At 37.4% G+C, this 22,458-nt stretch overlaps 1 protein-coding gene across 2 annotated transcripts in view; it reads right to left on the bottom strand.

Moving 5' to 3' along the window:
* The window catches only part of Pla2g4a (phospholipase A2, group IVA (cytosolic, calcium-dependent)), a 134,719-nt gene that overhangs the window by 26,412 nt on the left and 85,849 nt on the right, over positions 1-22,458 (bottom strand). The window contains exons 8-13 of one of the 2 annotated variants that reach the window (XM_013521775.1): positions 13,961-14,097; positions 6,438-6,660; positions 5,575-5,689; positions 4,306-4,443; positions 4,125-4,217; positions 2,788-2,904 (exon numbers count right to left, since the gene is read on the bottom strand). In XM_013521775.1, the coding sequence (XP_013377229.1) occupies positions 2,788-2,904; positions 4,125-4,217; positions 4,306-4,443; positions 5,575-5,689; positions 6,438-6,660; positions 13,961-14,097 (823 nt within the window). The remainder of the gene's footprint in view (positions 1-2,787; positions 2,905-4,124; positions 4,218-4,305; positions 4,444-5,574; positions 5,690-6,437; positions 6,661-13,960; positions 14,098-22,458) is intronic. The other variant, XM_005375092.2, reaches the window with a different exon arrangement.

Here is a 22,458-nt window from a genome sequence, read left to right as displayed (position 1 = left end):
TCCGGTACCGGGAACCGAACTCACGACCTTGCGCTTGCCAGGCAGGCGCTTTGCCGCTGAGCTAAATCCCCAGCCCCGAAACGTACATTTTAGTGTCAAGAACTGGCACCTACAGACCTTAGTAAGAGATCAACTGTACATCCTACAGACCTTAGTAAGAGATCAACTGTATAAACTAAAATAACAAATATAAATCTTTAACACAAAGGTAACAGTAAGATCTAACACAGCTAGTTGTCTTTTTCCAAGTAAAATATACTTAAACTATGGAATTTGCAGATCATTCTCATAATCACCATCTACAGAAAATCATCAAACTTTTTCGTCCCGTAAAAATCTGCCAATCACACTGACGGTTATTTCCCTCTTGTATTAGTAAATAGAATGTGTGGGTTTTTATTTTCTGCAATTTTAAGAACTTAACTCCAAATTTACAAATTGTTTGACAAAACTGTTCGAGCACTTAGACAAATATAGGTATGACAACTGATTTCCTCACATTACTAGGCACATATAGCATTGTAAATTTCATGTACATGAATGATTAAGTAATGAAAATATTAATAAATTATTGAGGTATCAGAGTTTCTTTTTACTGGTATGATTTATAAATATAAGATTCAGTAAAATAAAATGTTCCTAAGCTAATGTTTGACTGTTAGAGAAAGTAATTCTATTGTATATAGAAGAGGAAAAATACTAAGGAACAAGCCTCTCCAGAATGTGTTTCTTTTTTTTTTATTATTTTTTTGTCTTTTTTCTCAGACAGGGTCTTGCTATGCAGTTCAGGCTGGCCTTGAACTCACTTATGTAGCCCAGGCTGGCCTTGAACTCGCAATGATCCTCCTGCCTCAGCCTCCCGAGCGCTAGGATTATAGGCATGCACCACACCAAGCGCGGCTCCAGAATGTGTTTCTCATGTATTTTCTTTTCTTTCTTCAAACATTTCCTTTTGTAGTTGTAGCTGTTTTGTTTTTATTTGTTTTGGACATATTCAATACTCTGATTAAAGAAAATCCTTCACCAAAACATTGTCATCTCTACGAGGAAGTATCTGTGCCATGAATAGCTGAACATTTTGGATTTTTATATTTTGTATCTCTATAGTGTAATATACAGTCCCACTTTTTCACAAGCATAATTTGCTCACATGCAAAATTCTTTTGAGAAAGTAAATAATTTAATTTAAAGTTACTCAGTTTTGGTCCAATTCACCTTTACGCCTCTCTTCTGGAGAGAAAGCAGAGCAAAACAAAACAACTCTGAACACCCCACTTCAGAGCTAGACCTCCATCAGCCAAAAGATTCACCTCCCCAGTTTCATTTCTGGAAATTCTTATATAACCTGAGGTAACAGGCATCCTGCTGACCGGATCCCGGAGAGACAATATTCCCCCTCAGTCTGACACAGAACAAGTAAGCAGGCTGCCAGACCGTCAGCCTCGGAAGGGACTACTCCACAGAGCCCTCCCAGCGGTATTCAGTATAAACATCTTCCTTTTCTTTGGCTTTTAGCCACAGTCTCCCTCACCTTCTGAGTGTTATTTCAGTCCTGTTATCTTCCTGCCTCAGAAGAAAATTAATAAACATAACAAACCTGAGTAATCTGGACTATTCAGTGGAGAATGAACACAGGAAGCAAACCTCCCAACACGTGGTTTTTCTGCTCTTTCACTTTCTATTTTTCTAAAATCGTCACATAATTTCGAGAAGACTGAGTGACAGCCACAAAATTACTTTTCAGAAAAGGATATTCATCTGGGATACCAAGTTTATTAAAATAAATCAACTAAGATCACTGCATCTTTGTACTTTCTTCCTGGCAGTTTAGTCACCAAGGGAATGTGGCTCCATGTCACAAGTGCAGGACCAGCAACTACCCCTAGTGCTCAGGACATGAGAGCTGCTCAGAGGACAGTCGCGAGTACAAGCAAGTAGAAGTGCCTTTCTGTCCATTTGCTTTGTTGTTATTTAAAAATATTTGCCTCTAATGAGATTGTACTATCACTTGCCCTATTAAAAGCTATCCAAAAGTACATATGATATATTGTCAAAGAAAATATTAAGGAAGGTAAAAAGTTTAACAGCACTAAATGTAAGTATCAAATAAAACAGTAGGTACCTAAAACTAATTTTTACACAAGGAGAGATAAAACCACTTGCAATCATCCTCACAATGTGCTACAATTATATTATCTTCTGCATATGAAGCTTAACTATGTCAACTGCTATTGCCTGTGATAACAAAAGACAGTGTTAAAAAGAAAATCCTGTAAGCTTTTTACGTGAACATATTCTTCAAATGAATTCATCACTAAAAAGGTCACTACTGTGATTCTGTCAGTTTCTACACTCTCAAACAGATATTTAATGGGTAAAGAAGAGGTCATCGGCTGGGGATATGGCTCAGTGGCACAGTGCCTGCCTGACAAGTATGAGGCGCTGAGTTCGATTCCCGTACCAAAAAAGAAAAAAGAAGAGGTCATAGGCAATGGTGCTGTTTATCAAAAGGACCTATGCACCTGGCTTCTGCTAGTCTAGCCCCAAATTCAGAATTCCATGGGAATTCCATGGCTTTTTCCTACTATCAGTGAAAATAGCTAAAATAAAAACTAGGATTGATTAGTCTTTGGGAGAGATAAGAAATAAGTATTTCTCTCTGTTTAAGTCACATGTATTTTTACTCATTTAAAAGCAAATGTGTTTCTGTGGTACTAGGTGCTCGGTATGCACCGAGCCCCCAGTGAGGACAGCAGGCAGGGACTGTGCTGCCCCTCATAACTGTACCTGGTCTGGCTGTGCAAAGACAGCAGTCACACCTTAGCCACTGATGGGACCTTTGCAAGCAGCAGGGCCTGTAACTGTTCTCGGGGAAGAATGATTCCTCACTGTCCCTTCCAGAAGCTGAAGGGTAGAAATGGTAAAAGCAATGGTGAAAAGAGATTAGGAATTTTTCAAATCTCATTTCGTTCTATGTCTGGCAGTCTCACTTGTCCTGCTTCTTAGTAGTATAAATTCTCTAATTATAAATGTAAGCTTATTTCCTTAATCATTATCTAGAGACTGCCAGGAGGCAGGTGGAGAGTCAGGGGGTGCAGTTTGCTTCTGCTTCTTGTTTTTGGTTCCTAGAGAGGGTGGACCTGGAGTGCGTCATTTCTTCCAGGCCCAAGGTACCCGCCCCAAATGTTCTCAGAGCGGATACTGAGACATTCAAATCTGCTTTCCAGGGCCCCTCTTGTTGCCTCCCCTTCCCACCTCCTTGCATTTCCAAGTCAGCTTCTTGCAGGAAGAAATCCTGGTTTAAAAGGTCTTGTATTGAGTCAAGAATCGAATTTGGAGAAGGAATGGATAGATCTAAAGCAAAGAGTGAGTACCCAGATGTGCCCACATGAGACGTTCCTCTGATAATGTCCCCAGTCATACCTGGGAGACCAACCTTAGCAAGAAATCAGATGGAGGCCCAAGAATGCAGAGGGGGCACCCACCACTCCTGCCTTCCTCAGCTTGTACCTCAGACTGCAAAGAACCGTCCCAGGCTCTAACTGGCCACGTGTACGTGAGCCAGCTCATGAATGTTTCCATAACTACCTACTGGACACAATCCAGGGTGAAAGAATAATAAAATAGAACATTTCTCTTTCTTTAGTGTGAATTATCATCTCATACGATATTAATAGAATTCCAGTGAATTAGTATTTAAGATATGAACTATGACAAGAATGAATTTATCTATAAATGGCATATTATGCTCAACTACTAATGAATCTAACCTCTAAAAAGCTACTGTTATTTTTTTTAAAAAAAGAGGAATAACGTAACAAAAATAGAGCATTTAGAAACATAATGAGAATGAAGAATGGAGATGCTCTGGTACACATTCTTTTTAAAAAAACAATGGTCTTTATGATTTTCTAATTTCAAATCAGATTATTGGAGAAAAATAATTTGCATATGATTTTAGGAAATACTTAGGTTTATTCCACCAAATTACTGATAAATTAAGATAACAAAAATCCTTAGGAATATTTATTGTTCTTTGTATGTATGCATGTGAAATTTATCAATGTAGCATGATTTTTTAGAAAACAAGAGCTGTTTAGAAAACAAGCCTCATTTTACCATACCTAGTTCTTCCTCCATTGTGGAACCTTTATTGTGTGAGCCAGAAACTCCCAAAACTCTGTTGAACAATATAGAAAAAGCACTGCCCCAGACACCTGAAATGAAGCCAAGAAAGAAAATAATTTAAAACGTACCAGGATTTAAAATAGTCAAACAAACTAGTGAGAGATTTCAATCACATACCCATTAAAAAATGCAAGGGGTTTTCTTCATATTTCTTCACAACTGTTCCCATGTAAAATTTGCTTCCAAATAAGTCAGGAGCCATAAAAGTACCATATTTAGCCATACCAATCTCATAGGGACTAAATTCAACCCAATCTGAAAGCATTTTAAAAACAAGATAGGAAAATGTTAAAGAGAAGCACAGAGTAATAAATACTTTCACAATGCCATGATCGTTCTCATTCATTAGTTGTTAAAATAAAAATATTAACCAAATGCCTATTATGTATATGGCATGTGTAAAGGTTGGAGGAAAAAAGCTTATAGATGAATGATATTTTTATCTTAGAAATACACGGTGACTGGAGCAACAAGGCGCATTGTCTAAAAATAGAAGCTCAACACCTGGACAGTCTGGGTTCAAAGCCCATTCTGCTGCCCATCCTTATGCTTACTTACTTGGATACACTGTGTTACGTACACTCTCTGCCTTGGTTCTCTAAAATCTAAAATGTGAACCGAATCAGTAGGAGACTTATACGGTTGTTGTGAGGATTCATTGATAAACAGCACTAGCATGCTAGTCAGATCTCTTCATGGTTAAATGAATCATCTTTCCTGCTGGAACAACTACGACATGGTCAATAGAACACTACATTTTAATTCGACAGCCCTTGTTTTCTAAGCTGAACTACCCCAGGCAGGACATTTACTATCTTGGATTCTTATTTTCCTCCTCATTTTAAAAAATGTTTTATAGTGGCACAGGTTCTCCAAAAGTGCGATGTTATGTACTTTTAGAGCACCCAAGACCCGAAGCTGTAGCAGAAGCTGGTGTTTTCTCATGAGATTTAGCAAAAGTGAGACATTTCATTAGCTATAAGTACAGACTACTACTTTTTAGTTGCAGAATCATAAACATTAGAATAGTGCTTTAAATAGCAAACAGCAAGTAATGAAAATATAACCGGCCAGTAAAAGACTATGTTGGTCTAAGAGGAGGAGGCATAGCATGTGGTCAGTAGTCACTGAGAAATGGGTAACTAGCCTGAGCTATTCACTGTATTCATGACTTGCTTTTCTACTAACTTAAGGGAAGAGAGATATTACTAAATTCATGAAATAGCTCTACAATCAGAAAATCTTTTCTTGTTTTCAAATGTACTTCTGTTATCGAATGTATTAAACTAAGCACCTGCAGTTTCTTATGAACTTCTCCTAAAGAAAATCATTGGAAACAATGTTTTGTGGGTCCCAGGAGACGTCTTGGGGGAGGACACAATTTACCTGCAAACATCAGCTCGGAGACATCAGGTTTCACATGGAGACACGTAAAAAGAGGTAAAGGGCACTGCGCAGCATTGACTTTTTCCTTCAAGCTACTCAAGGTAATGTTCATTCTCTGGCCACAGAACAAAGAATGAAATGGCTTTAAGTATATAAACAGATACAGATCAAACCTATTTGAAATAGAACTTCAATCAAAACACTGAAAATTTTTAAATAAAAATGTCTTATTACTTTGAGAAATCTCTGGGTCTACAACCAACAATGAAAAAAAAGCTCCATGGAAATAGTTCTCTTCATTCTAAAAAAAATCATAACTCTGCATTTGGACTGGAGAATGATTTGGCAACTTTGGGCCCTGGAAACTATGTATGCCCTGGAGTCCCTGCCACAGGCTTTTCTCTATCTCTCCTGCTTTATCTTTAGAAGAAATGTCACCCTGTGGTTACGCATCAAGTGAGTTTGTTTCCTGCGGTCCATTTCCTTTTCTGACGCTTTCCAGGCCAATATCATTCTTCGACTTTTAAAATATCACTTGCAGTGACTTCCTCATCTTAAGATATTATCATGCTTGTGTGGAACTGGCAGGAAAAAAAAATAAGACTTTTCCAAAGAAAAGGAACACAAAACCATTTCTCCACACATCAAAACTGATAATCACTGGAAAGAATTAATAAGCACAACTTTGAAACATACAAGAGTTATAATGTCTGGCAGGGAAAATATGCTTGTTATACTTTGTTGAAAAAATAAACTGAGCTGAGGGACTTTCATAAAATGGACTGCATTCCCTTTCATTTAAAATATCATGGTGTACATTGTGCACTTGTATTGAAGGGATCATGGATTAAACTATGACTTACATTGTGAATTAGCGTTTCTCCTATTAACATCCCAAAGATATCAGTAAAGGTGACAGGTTGGCCAGAGCTCTTTTTCTTCCACAGAGACTCAACATATCTTTTCACTTTCTGCGGTGTGAGAAGTAGAAGGGGGTTGTGGCTAACATTCTTCATTAGCTCCTCATTAATCTCTGCTGGGCCTTTCTCAGGAAAATCAGGGTGAGAATATAAGGTTGACATGTACCTGAAAAGAAAGCAAAACATAACCAGCAAAGAGAAAGGGTATTACACAGCAGTAGCCAAAGAAAGCAGGTGTACTTATCTGGTATTAAGGGAGGAATTCACCAGTCAGAAAGGAGCTGGTATACACAGAAAGTGAAGTAGAGGACAGGAAAGGAGAAAAACACACAAGAGAATTCTCAGAGGGAGCCTTGGACATACCATGTACAGTCAAAAGGAGGGAATGTCCCACCAGGCCTACTGTCTACTATCTAGTCTGCCAGGAATGAGTATCCCTGCAAGACCATTGAAGACTGATGACACAATACCTGTGAGTCATGTAAGTGAACCGACTTGTCTGGATGCAATAGTGTTCGAGGAATCTGATAATGTGTACTCTGGCTTTCCATGATGATTAGCTACAGGCAGAAAGTGTGCTGTCCCAAGCACTGTGAGTAGCCAATGCTCTTGATAAATGCTTTCCACAGTTTCTTTTTTATTTTTCATTGGCCAAATAAACAAAATCTCAAACCCTTCCTAAGGCGAGGACTCAGAATTTCTAACTATATGAATCTAAAGGCAAAATCCCATAGAAGGTGAAGGTCTTCGTGTAAATGATTTCCTGTGAAGCCTCTTGGCCACCAGGCATTTGGCCACTTCTGGTGACACTGGAAATAACCATGAGTCTTGGTATTTGAAATCTAAACATTCAGTTATTGGCCTCTTATCCGTGAGATCTACTACGGTAGATCTCACACTAAATACAAACATTCTTCCCTTGCTTATAATATGCCTTTATCAATAAACTGTGATCTCCATCAGGAAAAGAATTTTGCTTTTCATCATCTTAGCCTCAGTAAGTAGCTAATGCCTAGTGTACAGCAAGGGTAGCTTCCTAAACTGACAGGATGAAATACAATGAAATACTCTACCACTTCACCAATCAGACAAAATAGCACATATTTTAGTCTCATGTTTTCCTGGAATTCAAGTCAAAATACTTACCATAATGGCTTATCTTCTCTTCAAGGAGAGCAGAAACCTAAGTTTTAGTGAAACCATGCTGTGTTCTAAACATCGTGCTGGTTAATGGTTCATAAGCTATCATCCTAAAGCCTACTAATGCCCTTCAATTTTTCTACCTTACAGATGAGGGGAGAAAATATGAGTAAACTTAAATAACAGGTTCACATTACCCAATTAGTAACAACAGAACTGGAATTTAAAATCAGTCTTTTTCCTCTAGTAGGATCTAGTTTGTTAGGCTAGTATACAAGATTTCCGTTCTTAGTGGCCAAATTCTTCTCATTGTCCAATAAATTAGTGTTTCTTGCTAGTTTGAGAGTTTTGAGGGCAAACTGAGAAGAAGCAAGTTAGTAAATGTTGAATGATAGATCTAAATTGGAACACATACTGAAAAAACTACCACCAATTTCCTTAAAGATGTTTGCCTTACAGTTGAATTCACAATTGTACCCACTTGTATGATAAAGATGAATAGGTTTACTTTAAACCCAAGTCTAGATCTAAAAAATACAGCTTAGAGTAGTTGGATGACAAAGTATCCATCCATTCCCATAGTTATTCTAAATTTTATAATATGATTCATCCACATGAACAAAGATCTAATTTTCTGGACCTTGTAATATGTTTAATAAATGCATAGGGGCTGGGGATATAGCTCAGCAGCACAAGCACCTGCCTGGCAAGCACAAGGTCCTGAGTTAGATTCCCAGAACCGAATAAATACATACATACATACATACATATGTGTTTGGGATAACATTGTGTTATATTTAAGGACATCATAAAAATAGGAAAATAAAACATCTTTTTTAGCCTCAAGGTGATCAGCTCTGAAAACATTCAGAGTACGGTTGATTTTTTTATGAGAATACTAAGAACAAATTCTTAACCAGCTTTACTATCAAGAATGATTCTCCCTCTATGGGGGACTTCTCTTAATTCATTGAAACTGCATTGCGTGACTGTACATTGTTTCCATTTTTTTCTTGAATTCTAGAAAGTTTAAATCTAAACCTGTGCCTCAAGCTTCCCAATGCTATATATTACAATGTGAATCATGAATCTAATTCTGAAGTCCATTTCCTTCCTTTATTTCTATATTTTAATGTGTCCAATCCACTCATTTTATATTAAGATATATTAAATGCTTATTTAATGCATCAGGTTAAACATGAGTGGAAGAACCTAAGACTCAATGTAAGTAGCAATCAATTTAGTCACTGAATATTTTTAAAGCCAAGTGAAAGGAAATTATGATTGCTCTTGGAGGTTGTCATTCTTTCCTGTACCCAGAAGAGTGAAAAATCATAAGATTTTTCAAATCTTACTGACACTATATTGACTTTGCTATTCTGTCTATATTTAGCTGGCCTTCAAATGAATCAACTTATGACCCTAACAAGTACCTCTGCCAATCAGTTACTGCTAGCAAGATCTAAAGGGTGCTCTGCGCTCTTCCCTTCTTCCTCACATTAGCAACTAAAAGTAAATTAAGAAAGACCTTCTTTAGGAGGCAGGGCTTGCTCAAAATCTCAGACTCTGTGCCACAGTTAAGAAGTAGATATGTCTAAGGGGACAGAATGTATGTGGATGTCAGCCCGGTTATCTTTATTGGTTCATGTAGAATGCCTAGAATCCGTTTTTGCCCCCTGAATGGCAAAGCAAAGGCCCTAATCTCTACCTCTTTCTTTCCCTCTCGGGAAGTAGTTGACTTTGAATAGAAACCTTAGTAGGAGCTAGGCATGGCGGTGGAAGCCTTTAATCCCAGCACTCCAGAGGCTGAGGCAAGAAGATTGCCCTGAATTCAAGGCCAACTTAGACTACACAGTGAGCTCAAAGTCAGCCTGAACGACACAGCAAGACCCATCTCAAAAAAAAACAGAAACAAAGGGAATGAGAAAAAACCTAGAATACCTCTGTTACTGGCATTGGGTTAATGGTCTTTGTTGTCCAACATTTATGAAAACATACCCCTTAGAATTTATACTGGATGTTCTATGATGTCATTGTGGTTACATCCAAGACTTGGTTTTGGCTTTGGTGATAGCTAAAAATGGAATAATATGTGACAATTCATTTTTCTGTGCAGCTCTTAGAGCTTAGATGGCTTCTTTGGTTGTCTGTTTTCTTAGTTTTATGAAGGCAAGGTTCAGGTATAATTGCTTTTGTGAATATGATATCATCTAAAGCACACTAATATCTCACTTTTTCATTCCTTAAATTTGATCTCTTTATTACTAATTATTTCCTAATTATATCTACCAAGTTTCAAAAGGTCAATGTCTATGAGTACTGAATGAAAGAATTTTGTATTTATTTAATCTATGAATTTGTTAATATTTGCCTCTTATTTATCAACATATTTATATGATGGGACATCTCATTCTTTCATCTGAATGCATTTGACATTAAGTGTAAAATTTTAAGTCTAACTCAGGCCAAAGAGAAGGAAATTTCAGTTCAGTCCTCCAGTTCTCATGGTCAGTGTTTTAAAATATCAGTAACTAACTTCTAAAACTTGCTGAATCACAATATTTAGAGATATGCACTTAGAATATTTTCCTTAAAGTGCCGAAGTGATTCTCATACACAAGTAAGATTTGAAACGATTTGAGAAAACCATCTACATTTGTAAAGGAAAAGTACTGAAACCCTAAAAAATTTCCTAGACTAATTTTTTTCCAATAAAATTCAGCTATTTTGCATCCCTTCATTTAGCCACTAAGCCAGCATCCTGAAGGAAATCGGGCACTGTGCTCAGCTGGTGAATTAGGGACCAAGACAAGATTATGGCCCACTTTAAACAACATAGTATTTCCTGCATATATACTGGTCTTTAAACCTCTCACCTCTTAGGTGACAACTTCTATCAAAATTATTTCTTTTTCAATGGTCTCGGAATTCTCCATATTGCTACATGGAAAATCCTCATTCGCAAATTCTATTTTAGTAAATTCAGTGGATTGGTCCCAATTGTTTATAGATGCAGAGATACATTCATTGCTCTTTAGATGGTAATACCATAAAACAAGGCAATTAATACCCAAGAGCTCCTTTTGATGCTACAGTATCTATTGAGAAAGAGAGCTGTGCTAACACTCTAAGAGAACACAGAGTTATTACCATGATTCCCCTGGTTCACACATGCCAGGACTCCAGGCTGGCTAATACCCTATTTAATGAAAGGCAAGTATCATCCAAAAATAATTTCAAAAATAATTACCATAAATGTAGTAGCAGTTACAAGGGAAGCTTTGTCCTATCTGGAATTCTCTTTCCTGATCATAGAAAGCTTTGTGGGAGGTCCAGAGCTTCTGTAGATATTTCCGTATTACTTCATTTATGCCAAATAATGGTCATATATCCGCACAAAATAAAAACTTACACAACACAGAAGTGTAATTTGTTTTTTCAAGTCTTTCCGAATTCCTCCCTTTGAACTTTTTACTTTCTTACCAATCCTTTTACAAGAGAGAATCATTAGCATGAATCATCCTGACCACTTTGTCTCAGGAAGCGCCTCCTCTTTTCACGGTTAAAGCCTTCACTTAAGCTCCAAATTTTATTCTATTTGTGCCTGTATCTTTTTCTGCATGGATTTCTTTTATGCCCTTATCTTTCTTCCATCTATCACACTGCACTATTTCCTTCACCTCAGACTTCCACAGAAATACTCACGTCACTCAAATTGTGAAAACAAAACAAACAAAAACTTTTCCCTCGGAACTCTATTCTTTCCTGACAATGACTACTACTCAATTTATTCTCCCTTTCAGGCCAAACTGCTTGAAATAACAGACAGCTCATACAAGGTTCGCACCCCCACCCTGTATGTTTTCCTTACATTTACTTCTGATTCTTTACACTTTCATTAGCAAAAGTATATTTATTTTACTTTATCAAATGATTCCACATGAAAATCATGAAAGTTTTCCAAACCCAGAGCTCAGTTCTTTTACAGTACCAGCCAGAGCAACATCCACCCTTGTTCTCTATTTCTTGTCTTTTCCTGGCCTCTCCTAAGGAGGGCTTCTTTTAGGGGATAATGAAGTGTCTATTTTTTTTTTTCATTTTGTCTATTAAATTTTGGAAATTTTGGGGTTCTACACATTAAATTATTGGCGGCCAGAGCTGAAATGGTAGAAGTTAGTGGAACTGCCAAGGATGAGTGTTTCTGTATAACAGAGCAAGATAAAGATTCTGGGGGAAGCTTCCATTAACGTGGAAGCAGTAAAGAAAATACAGTGGTGAGAGCAATAAGCAAAAATGGAACAAGGCCAGAAAGGCATGACAGGGACAATTTGAAAGAACAAGTCAATGTGTGGTATGCCACAACCTTTAGCCCCTCACCCTGCAAAGAAGTGAAGGAATATAAAAACTTCATAATATACTTCATATAGCTCCCATATTATTATTCATATAGTTCATATTTGGAAACTAAGTGACCCGTGAGTAAAAATCTATTATAAAGATTTAAACAGTGAGTAGCCTTTAAAGAAATGGAGTATAAATGGGGCTGGGTATTTAGCTCAGCGGCAAAAGCGCCTCCCTGGCAAGCGCAAGGTCGTGAGTTCGGTTCCCGGTACTGGAGAAAAACCAAAAAAAAAAAAAAAAAAAGAAATGGAGTAAAAAAGAGAAGGCTAATCTTTAAGGAAGTAAGACTTTGAAAGGTAAAGAAGTTACATATCTGTAGAAAACTATGTGCATATTTTAAAATCCCTTAATTATACCTGTGAAGTATAATTAACTTCCTAATGACACTTGACAGGACTTGTTTTCACATTTTTAATGGGAGAATATAAGAAGATATTCACCCAAATCCACAACCAAAGCAATGATTGAAGCTCTAATTCAGCCCAAATGTAACCTAATTACACCTCCAAAGCAGCACTCAAAGCCTAGACTTCATTAGTTTAAGAAAGGAAGCTCCTGAAGGGTACTAGTCAATGATGGACAACGGTGACCTTAGCCGAACTTGAGTATAGAGAAAGAAAACTACTCAAATAATATTGTTTAAAAAATGATTAAGCAGAAAATGTAATGTAAGGGTCCAAGTCTTCCATCTCATTACTCACTAAACAGGCAGGCGCCTGCTCCTTCCTTCAAGGGAAAGAATAATGATGGGCTACACCCTCCTTGCAGAAGAGATAAATCATTTTGAGGGTACATAAAAAAGAAGGTGACAGTCATGGCTCTAGGTTACTATTTTTTAACAACAGAGTCTGGCTCAAAATATTTAAGAAAATACAGATTATTTAAATAAGGTGCTCTATGCAGTGAACATAGTGAGTTGTCTATGAGAAGATCCTGGTTGACGAGAAAGGATTTACAACAGGGGATTCAAAGCCTGCGTTTTGATGTTGGCTTTGCCAGTGATTTTGGACAAATTACTTGGCTTATGAGTTAACTTTTATTGAGCTAAAAAAAAGTGAAGAAACTCATATCCATCTCACAGGGAAGAAATGACACAGACACAGACACACTATGCTAGACATATAAAATATAATATTATGATATGTGAACTTTGCCATGGCTGAGTGACTAAAAAGACCTTGTTAGTCAGATATTTTGTAATAAGGTGATTCTCTAATTTTACTACTACATCTGAGCAAGAACTTTTACTTGCTTTTCAGTGTGCTTATGGGGGGTAGGCAAATGAAAGAGTATTTTTTGAAAATGCTTCATAAGTATATTCATAAAAGGCAAATCTGCAGGGCACAAATGTCGTACTTATGAGTATTATAACTCTCATCAGTTTTTACTGAGCTTAAATACATTTAAAGGGCTAGCTTTATGTTTGGTGATGTACAAATCAGTGAAATTTATTGCATGTCTGCTTCCAAAAGTTGTTTTCCTTAGTCTTTACACTGTAGTAGCTATAGTATCTTTCACTTCATTCTATTTGCCCTAAAGAAGAAAATGAATACCTAGTGAATCATATAGACTTAGACATGTTTGTTGAAAACTTACAAATCAGCAAGTTATAGAAAGATTAAATTAATTATGGGTGGAGTACGTTATTCCACTTCTGCAATCTTTTTCTAGAATTATCTTCAGCCAGTCTTTTTTTTTTTCTTTAGCTTTACTTTGTAAGTTACCAACAGGCTAAAATGAAGTAAATATATAGCAAAAGACATAACTAAATGCAGGTTTCTTTTTAAAAAAATATTCTTAAGCAGATTGTGACAACAAGTTGGAACATAATGTTCAATTTTCTAAATCCTACTTTCCATTGTTTGAGTTGAGATGAATTCTGAACCTTTGGAATAGTAAAACTAAAATTTAAAATGCATACTAACCATGTGGAGCCAGAAAGACCAGCAACATAGGTAGCACAGTCCAAAATTCCTGATTCATACAATGCCTTCATCACACCAGAGAATCCCACCATGGCCCGGAATCCCCCACCAGAACCCAGAATGGCCACAACCGGCACCTGGAATGACAAAACACAGAGATTGTACATAGAGTAAAAGGCATCATATATATTTCCTTCTCTATCAATTTTATGTTAGACATTCCACATTTTGTCTTAAAGAAGTACAAATTTCCACTTTGGTAAAGCGAAGTTTTAAAAACTAGAAAATATTTGTTTCATCTAAGACAATCAAGAATTAACGTCAGCTGAGAAGCAGGTGTTATTAAAATGACCAAGTAATCTTATTTCATAAAAATAACAAGAACAGCAATAAAACACTGCATTTATTTGACCCTTTGCAGTTTTTGGCTTGCTATTAGATGCATTATTTGACTCTCTCAGAAATTCCACAAAATGGAGTTAACAGGGAGTTCTTTCCCATTTTGCAGATAAATGCTCTAAAAGGGCGCTGTTTTTGTGTAAGATCTGATAGCTGGTGACCTGCACTTGAGTAAGCACCTCGCCTTCAACTTACATTTGCAGAGGAAACCCTTAACATTTGGTAGTGGGTCTAATGCTGGAGTTGAAGAGAGAAAGCGACGTGGTCAGACTGTTGGTGTTTCAGCTTTGCTCATACACGGATGATGCTTCCATTGCCCAGAACCGAAATCCCTGGGCACAAAGCCAGGCTGGGAGGGAAGCAGTGCACTCAGTCTTAAAACCGGTGAATTCATAGCGGTGTGTTTCAAGGACTCAGAAACTGACCCCTGAGTGCCCACTTACTAATATGATGTGTCATATTCACATATTCATGTAATGACTATTTTACAACTAAAAAGACCAAAAAGAAAATACAACTCCTAAATATGGGAAGAGAACTCTGTACAAGTTTGGTCTTCCTGGAGTTAGGCCAGTGAACGGCAGGACACTTAAGACTGAATTCCTAATCCAGAGCCCTTCTCTCATGTCAAAACAGAAGATGACAGGCATCAAACAGGATGCCAACCCGGGCCTCACTACGAAAACAAAGTCACCAATTCAGTGCAATGGAATAATTTCAATGGCTTTGAGCATTCTATTTATACAGATAAGTTTACTAGATAGATTTATAAATTTATCCATGTAAATAAATACAATGCTCTTAATCATATTTTTTTTTTAATTGTGAATAAAGCAAAGTATGTAAGTTTGTAACAGCTCGCCTGGCACGGGGAAATAAAGCTCAGATGGAAAACTAAAGTGGGTTCTATGAAGTGAGTGAATGGAGCTGGGGATACAGCTCAGTGGCACAAGCGCCTGCCTGGCAAGCGCAAGGTCCTGAGTTTGATTCCCAGTACCACAAAAAAAAAAAAAAGAGAGAGAGGTGAGTGAATGGAGTACAGTATAGCAACACCTGCAACAGTAGTTATAAGGAAGCCACCAGATAAGAAGTTGGGTCAAGGAGCATGGTTTTCAATTAGGCCCTGAAATGGTTGATTATGTAACAGTGTAATTAAAAATAATATCGATAGTGAATACTTATCATTGCTTTGTGCCCAGTATTTGGCCTAAGTTTAGTAGGCCAAGACAGACATAAGAAGGAAAAAGTACATGATTGTGGACCAGAAGACTAGTCTTACTATTACAGTTGGGAATGTACATGAGAGTTGGGGAAATCAGAATTATAAAAGGTTTAAGGCAAAGAAACTGTTTAAGGTTGATATTGCAAGAGAAGGAAGGTTGTTTATATCAAAAAGTCCACTAGGGGCCATTGAATCTATTCATCTGGTTAATTGTAATATATTACTAAAAACAATACAAATCAGATAATTTGATAATTTAAAGAGAGGAAAAGTCCTTAGTAATAAATAATACTTATTATCCATTTTCTATTATAGCATAGAGCCCACACTATTCTTCAAAGAGGAATTTAATAAGAGAAGTTGGAGAAATAAGCATAAGACTGCTAATCCTTGCATGTTCTTCTCCATATACTAATGCTTACAGAAGCTTATTTTATGTTAGTGGAATTTTCTGGAAATAATCTCTCCTAAACTGAAATTCATGTTGGAGATTCACTGTTTTCATCATTGCTTTAAAGAAGATTTTCTAGAAGACTTCACTGAGATACGTAAGTTCCCATCAATTGAAAGAAAATGCCAGATATTTATGCATAAAACTTGAATAGTCAAATAATTGTGCAGATTATAAATATATTCACTGGGGCTGGGGATTTACCTCAGCGGCACAGCCCCTGCCTGGCAAGTGCAAGGTCATGAGTTTGATTCTTGGTACCGGAAGAAAAACAAAATAAAAAAAAAAAAGAATAAATATATTCACTGATAGAGCATGAATTAGATTATTTTCATGCTTTGTATTTAATTTTCACAACTTTATGAGTCACATATTATTGCCCCCTTCTTAAAGATAAAGCAATAGAGACACAAAAATAGTATCTCCAATATGTTAAAACTAAAAAATGGTGTCTCTTTTCAAAAGTAATCTGTCCAATAAGAAAGCTGTTATTTTACTGGGCTCCATTTACATTCCAAAAACAAATATGCCCTGGTTTTACCAACTAATGCTGTGCCCTGAAGCAAAGAAAATTCTATAAAAGCTCAGTTTTCTTATATATTATTGGACTGGACACAGCAAATGACCTTGGAACTTTCTGCAACTAATACAACTCTATATTCCTTAACTCATGCAGAAATATGAATTTAAGCCTATAAAACTGTAAAAGTTTATGAACCATAAGAAAGGAAAGGCCATTACATGCATCAAGAACACATTTACGTGTCTAGCCCAATCATGGGCATTTTTACAGTATTTATTTATTTCTGAAAAGGAAATCATGTTCAATTCCACTTTTCAAAGGAGTTAAACACACATAATATCTTTCCACAGACAGAGAACTGGTAAGTACAACCATGGCTTAAGCCAGAGTATGAGACACTTAACTCCATGTTCTGTCCTCTTTGTCACTGCTGAATAAAAAAGGAATAACCATTATTGAGAAAAACTGTTGGGTGCTTAGCCAAATTGTATTTCTTACTCATGTATGGCTTCAAATAATATCAGCAGAAATTTATGCAATAAAAGAAAGCTAAATTTGGATATTTTCATAGTCTTGGTCATTCTGAAATAATGTTCAAAGAAGTAATTGTGATGTTATAAAGGGCAGCTGCTAATCCTGGCTCTCATCCTAGAAAAAAACTCAAATAAATAAATATTGTTGAGGTTTTCAGTTATATTTAGACATAGCATGTTAGTATTTGTGTATAAAGAATGTCGCAAATATTTACCAATTTTTCTCATGTGATTACAGGAAATGAATTTTCATTTACCAAAAACTCTGTGTTTTATTTTAATCTGTCCATCATGATATACAGGTGCGTAGATTAATTTCTTTCCTTGTTGAAGAAAATTCTGTGAACTGCTCAGACTTTTTACATTTTCATAGATTTTCAGACCTGACAATTACAGCGGTACCTCGGCTTATGAACTTAATTCATCCCATGATTCAGGGGAAGATGGCCACCGTGGTGTTCTTCCCCCGATGCAGAGTTTGCAAACAGAAGCAAAACGCTTCTGTTTACAAACCCAAATGTTCAAGAGCAGAAATATTCCTGAACAGAGGTACTACTGTACGGAAAGGGTATTTGTGTCTTGGCCCTTATATTAGAGTTCTCCAAAGAAACAGAACTAACTGGACGTGTTGGAGATTTATTATAAGAAGCAGGTTTAGTATAAGAAATCGGCTCACACAGTTGTGGAGACTGACAAGTGCACATGCGCAGTTCGGGCCTGCAAGCTCCAGATCCAGGGAACCTGAAGGCCCAGATGAAATCCAAAGCAAGCGCTATCGAATTCACTCCTGCTCAGAGAACCCAGTCTTTTTCTTGTATTCAGGACTGTAACTGGTTGGATGAGTTCACCCTCATGCTGGAGGGGATTCTGTTACTCAGATAAACAGTAGCTCCGGTGGCAATTCTAGCATCTTCTCCCATATAGTTCCTCATTGATTTTTGACATGTATGCATTTGTTTGCCTCATCCTGATCCTAATAGTTCAATATACTCCATAGCCAAGGGTCTTTAGGCCCCTCGAAGTGCATAACCCTACTGACTACAGTCTGAGTCTCTTTGACATCTGCTATCTAGACCACTTTCCAGCTCTGTTTCATTCCTGGGGTGTTGGTATCCCACTACTACCTCAGGTAAAAAGAAAAATTTAATGTCATCTCTTGAATCCAGAAACTTTTCCTCTGGAAACCCACACCTGCTTAGTTCATCTTCTTGAACTCCACCAAAGCGATTCTCCACTGTCTGCCCTTCAAGTTTAAGAAAAAGATAGACACAGAGCATTTTCAAATGGGAAGGGACGGGCCGGGGATATAGCTCAGCGGCATAAGTGCCTGCCTGGCAAGCGCAAGGTCCTGAGTTCGATTCCCGGTACCAAACGGGAAGGGGACCAAGAGTTAAAGGGAGCAGGGAGGGATCGGAGGGGAAGGAAACAAAAAAGTATGAAGATGTGTCATGTACATGTACAGATTGCCCACGATAAATGTAATCGTTATGTACTGCAACACACACCAATAAAAATATGTAAAAATCAACCAATAAAAAAAGTTGACGGCACAAAGCGCCATTGTCAGAATGACGGTGGAAATAAGAGGAAGAATATTTTAGGTGAAGGAAGCACAAAGAGTAGTGATTATGGGTCACCCGTGGTTGACTTCTATTACCGCCTGCAGTAACTCCTGTGCTCTGCTTCTCCCCAGTTATTCCGCTTCTCTTCCCTAGCCTTTCACTTAAGTTAAATGATAAATTTAAGTGCAGAGCAGTACCGAGGGGATATATTGTTTAAAGCCCACTTCACCTTTTTGTTTTCATCTAAAGTTACCTGTTTAAACTTAAAGATAATGTTTACAGCCACCCATAACAAGAAGCATTTTTTCTACTGTTCTCTGATGAAGCCTGGGGTATTTCCTTCACTCATTTCCACATGACCCTAACTGCAAACTTTAGTTCCCAAATAACTTTCCCCTGTTCAGGTTGGCTTATAATATAACAGAATATAAAGACTACCTAGTCACATTTCTTTTCTCCTAAAATATCTTAATCTGGATGCATCATCAGACCAAAAGCTATTAGAACAAAAAAAAAATTAAGACTGGACCCTGAATAATCATAATACATTTTTAAAAATTCCGTTGCTCAAAGTCTTCTATGTTTTGCCCAGAAGAGCGACCTCAGCCTTTTTGTTCAGGGAGAAATTATACAAATTCAAGACAGTGTTTTAACAACAAATTTGCTTATCAGATTTAAAGTCCATAGCAACAAGGTTGAAAGTGAGGGTCAGTTTGAAGAAATTACCTCACATGGACTCATAAAGCATGGAAAAATGGCAACTGATCATGAAGGAAGTAGATGGGAGAATGCCCAAGTCCGTTCTCTCTGAGCAAGGAATAGTATACATATTTCAGAAGGACTTCCATCCGAATCATGAAGATCAAGTTTTTTAAAGTCTTAGTACTTCACACAATAAACTTCTGGTCTATTAAAAACTTTTCACTCTTTGACTCATTCATTGTCCAGAGGGGAAAGCTAAGGTTATTAAATGTTATGATTTAGATCTAAAATGTGCCCCCAAATCTCGTGTGTTCAGAGCTGGGTTAGAGGCAATGACTGGATCCCTGGGTGCTACACCCATCAGTGAATGATGCGTAGAAGAGTTTGTGGGTGACAGTGCTGCTCGGAGGTGGGGGCTGGTTGGAAGAGGCAGGCCACAGAGGCAGGATCTGAAAAGATGAGTCCTTATTCCCAGATCCTCTTTCTCTCTCTTCCTCTCTCTCTCTCTCTCTCTCTCTCTCTCTCTCTCTCTCTCTTTCTGCTCCCTGGTTGCATTCGCAACTTTCTTCTGAGAGGCCATTTTCCTCTTGCCATTTCTACCATTCTACCTTGGAGCCAACCAAATATAGAGAAACCCTCTGAAACTGAGACAAATAAACCGCTTGTCTTTGTCGTTGTTGCTGCTGAGGTAGTAGAGATTATACCCAGAGCCTTTGCCCTGAGCTACATATCTAGACCTTTTTTATTTTGAGACAAGATCTTGCTAATTTGCCAAGTTATCCAGGCTGAATCAAACTTGTGATACTTCTGCCTCAGCCCTCCAGAGTGCTGGAATTCTAATTTGCATCACTCTATCCAGCTACCACTTCTCCTCTAAGTTGCAAGTGTCAACTACTTTGTCCTGTCAATAAGAAAGTGACTAAGACATTAAACTGGACAATTATGATTCCAGAGTACTGTGAAAGAAGAGCAGCAACCAAGCATCTGCTTAGTAACTACTATTTTATTGAGTAACTATTATGTGCCCTACACATTTTCTGAATGCTTTACAAGCATTTGTACTTATTTTCCTGCCCCTACAAGAAACACTACCTCCATTTCACAAGGGAAGCAGAGGTAAAATATCATGCCTAAATTCTTTCAACATTTTAATTAATATTGGGGCTCTAATCTGAATGCCATTTTCTTTAACTAAGAAAAAGACAACCACATGCTCGATTAAGACTTCATTATGAGTCCCCTCTCTTGAGAAAGACAACGAATTTGTTCATACCTTGAAGCAAATTCTTCAGTACTAAGAAAAAATCAAAATCTGGCCAGAAAGCAGGGGAAATGGGAACTTAAGAATGCAAGGATTAACATAAAAATAGAAAAACTTTACTTTTATTGTGACAATGAATGGTAATGATTATGTCTAAGCTGATTATTTCTGCCAAGAGAAAAATATATAGGATATAGAGGACAAAGCAAAATACCACATGAATTCAATATTTTAAGGATATTCCTCAGAAAAAGAGTGATTGCCTCATTCTACAGCACACCGGTTACAAATGTTAATACACTGTCCTTGGTAAGAACATGAAGACAAATTTTGTTTTCCCAGAAAGCTTGCTACTCTTTTCCATAACAGAAACACCTAAAAGTTACAACATCAGCGTTTCTGCAGAAAAACCGAAGCATAAATGCCAAGTAGATGTCTACACCATCGTGCTCCACATGCCTTCCTAATTTAACAGTCTAAACAAGGGTCTATTCATCCAAACCTTCTCCATAGCCAAAGTCCCTTCCTTCAGCCTGATACTGGTGTTCCTCTCTTTAGAGAACCAGAGCTCTCTGTGGCTAATTCATACCATGGATGCAATGCCAAACCACTGCCTGAACACGAGCTCTGGCTCACCTAATCTTTGATAAAGGGGCCAAACAAACTCACTGGAAGAACGACAGCCTCTTTAATGAATGGTGCTGGAAAAACTGGCTTGCTACCTGACAAAGACTGAAAATAGACCCAAGCCTATCACCGTGCACCAAACTCAAGTCAAAATGGATCACAGATCTCAATGTTAAAACAGAAACACTAAATCTCTTGGAAGAGAAAGTAGGTAAAAACCTTGAAGACATAGGGGTAGGCAGAGAGCTTATGAACAAAAACCAAACTGCCAGTGAAATAGTTCAAAGAATCAACACCTGAGATCTCAACCTACTGAAAAATTTCTGCACATCTAAAGAAATCACCAGCAGAGTAAAAAGAATACAAATTGGGAAAAAATTTTAGCTGACTGTTCCTCAGACAAAGGTCTTCCACCTAGAACATATAAAGAATTTAAAAACATCCGCCCTCCCAAATTCAAAGAAGCAATCCAAAAATGGGCAGTTGAGATGAATATACACTTCTCAGATAAATAAATACAAATGGCAAATAAATACATGAGAAAGTGTTCAACATCATTAGTCATTCGAGAAATGCCAATTAAAAAAACATTGAGATTTCATCTCACCCGAGTAAGAATGGCTACCATTAAGAAATCAACCAATAACAAATACTGGCGAGGCTGTGGAGAAATAGCAATTCTTCTCCACTGCTGGTGGGAATGCAGACTGGTGAAACCATTGTGGAAATCAGTTTGAAGATTCCTCAGAAAACTAGGTCTGAGGTCCCATTCAACCCAGCTATTCCCCTGCTGGGTATTTTCCCAGAAGATCTAAAAACATCATATCACAGCTACATATGTGCACCTATGTTCATAGCAGCACAATTTGTAATTGCTAAATTGTGGAAGCAACCCAAATGTCCATCTGCCGAGGACTGGATAAGAAAATTGTGGTACTTTTATATAATGGAATATTATTCAGCTATAAAGAAGATAAACTTGAGGCTTTTATAGGTAAATGGTCACAACTAGAGACCATACTCATAAGTGAAATAAATCAGACCTGCATGTGCAAGCACCGCATTGTCTCACTAGTGTAAAACCTGAGGGAGTTAATTTAAACTAGGAGGTATGATAGACATTGTGAAATGATAGGAAAACACTCAAGGGTAAAGGGCAACTGGGATGTGGGAAAAGAGAAGGGAAAGAAGGAGAAATTTTGTATGTATGTATATACA

The sequence above is a fragment of the Chinchilla lanigera genome, unplaced genomic scaffold (assembly GCF_000276665.1).
Source record: "Chinchilla lanigera isolate Chin_1 unplaced genomic scaffold, ChiLan1.0 scaffold00005, whole genome shotgun sequence".
Lineage (NCBI taxonomy): Eukaryota > Metazoa > Chordata > Mammalia > Rodentia > Chinchillidae > Chinchilla > Chinchilla lanigera.
This window is presented reverse-complemented; position numbering and strand designations above follow the sequence as displayed.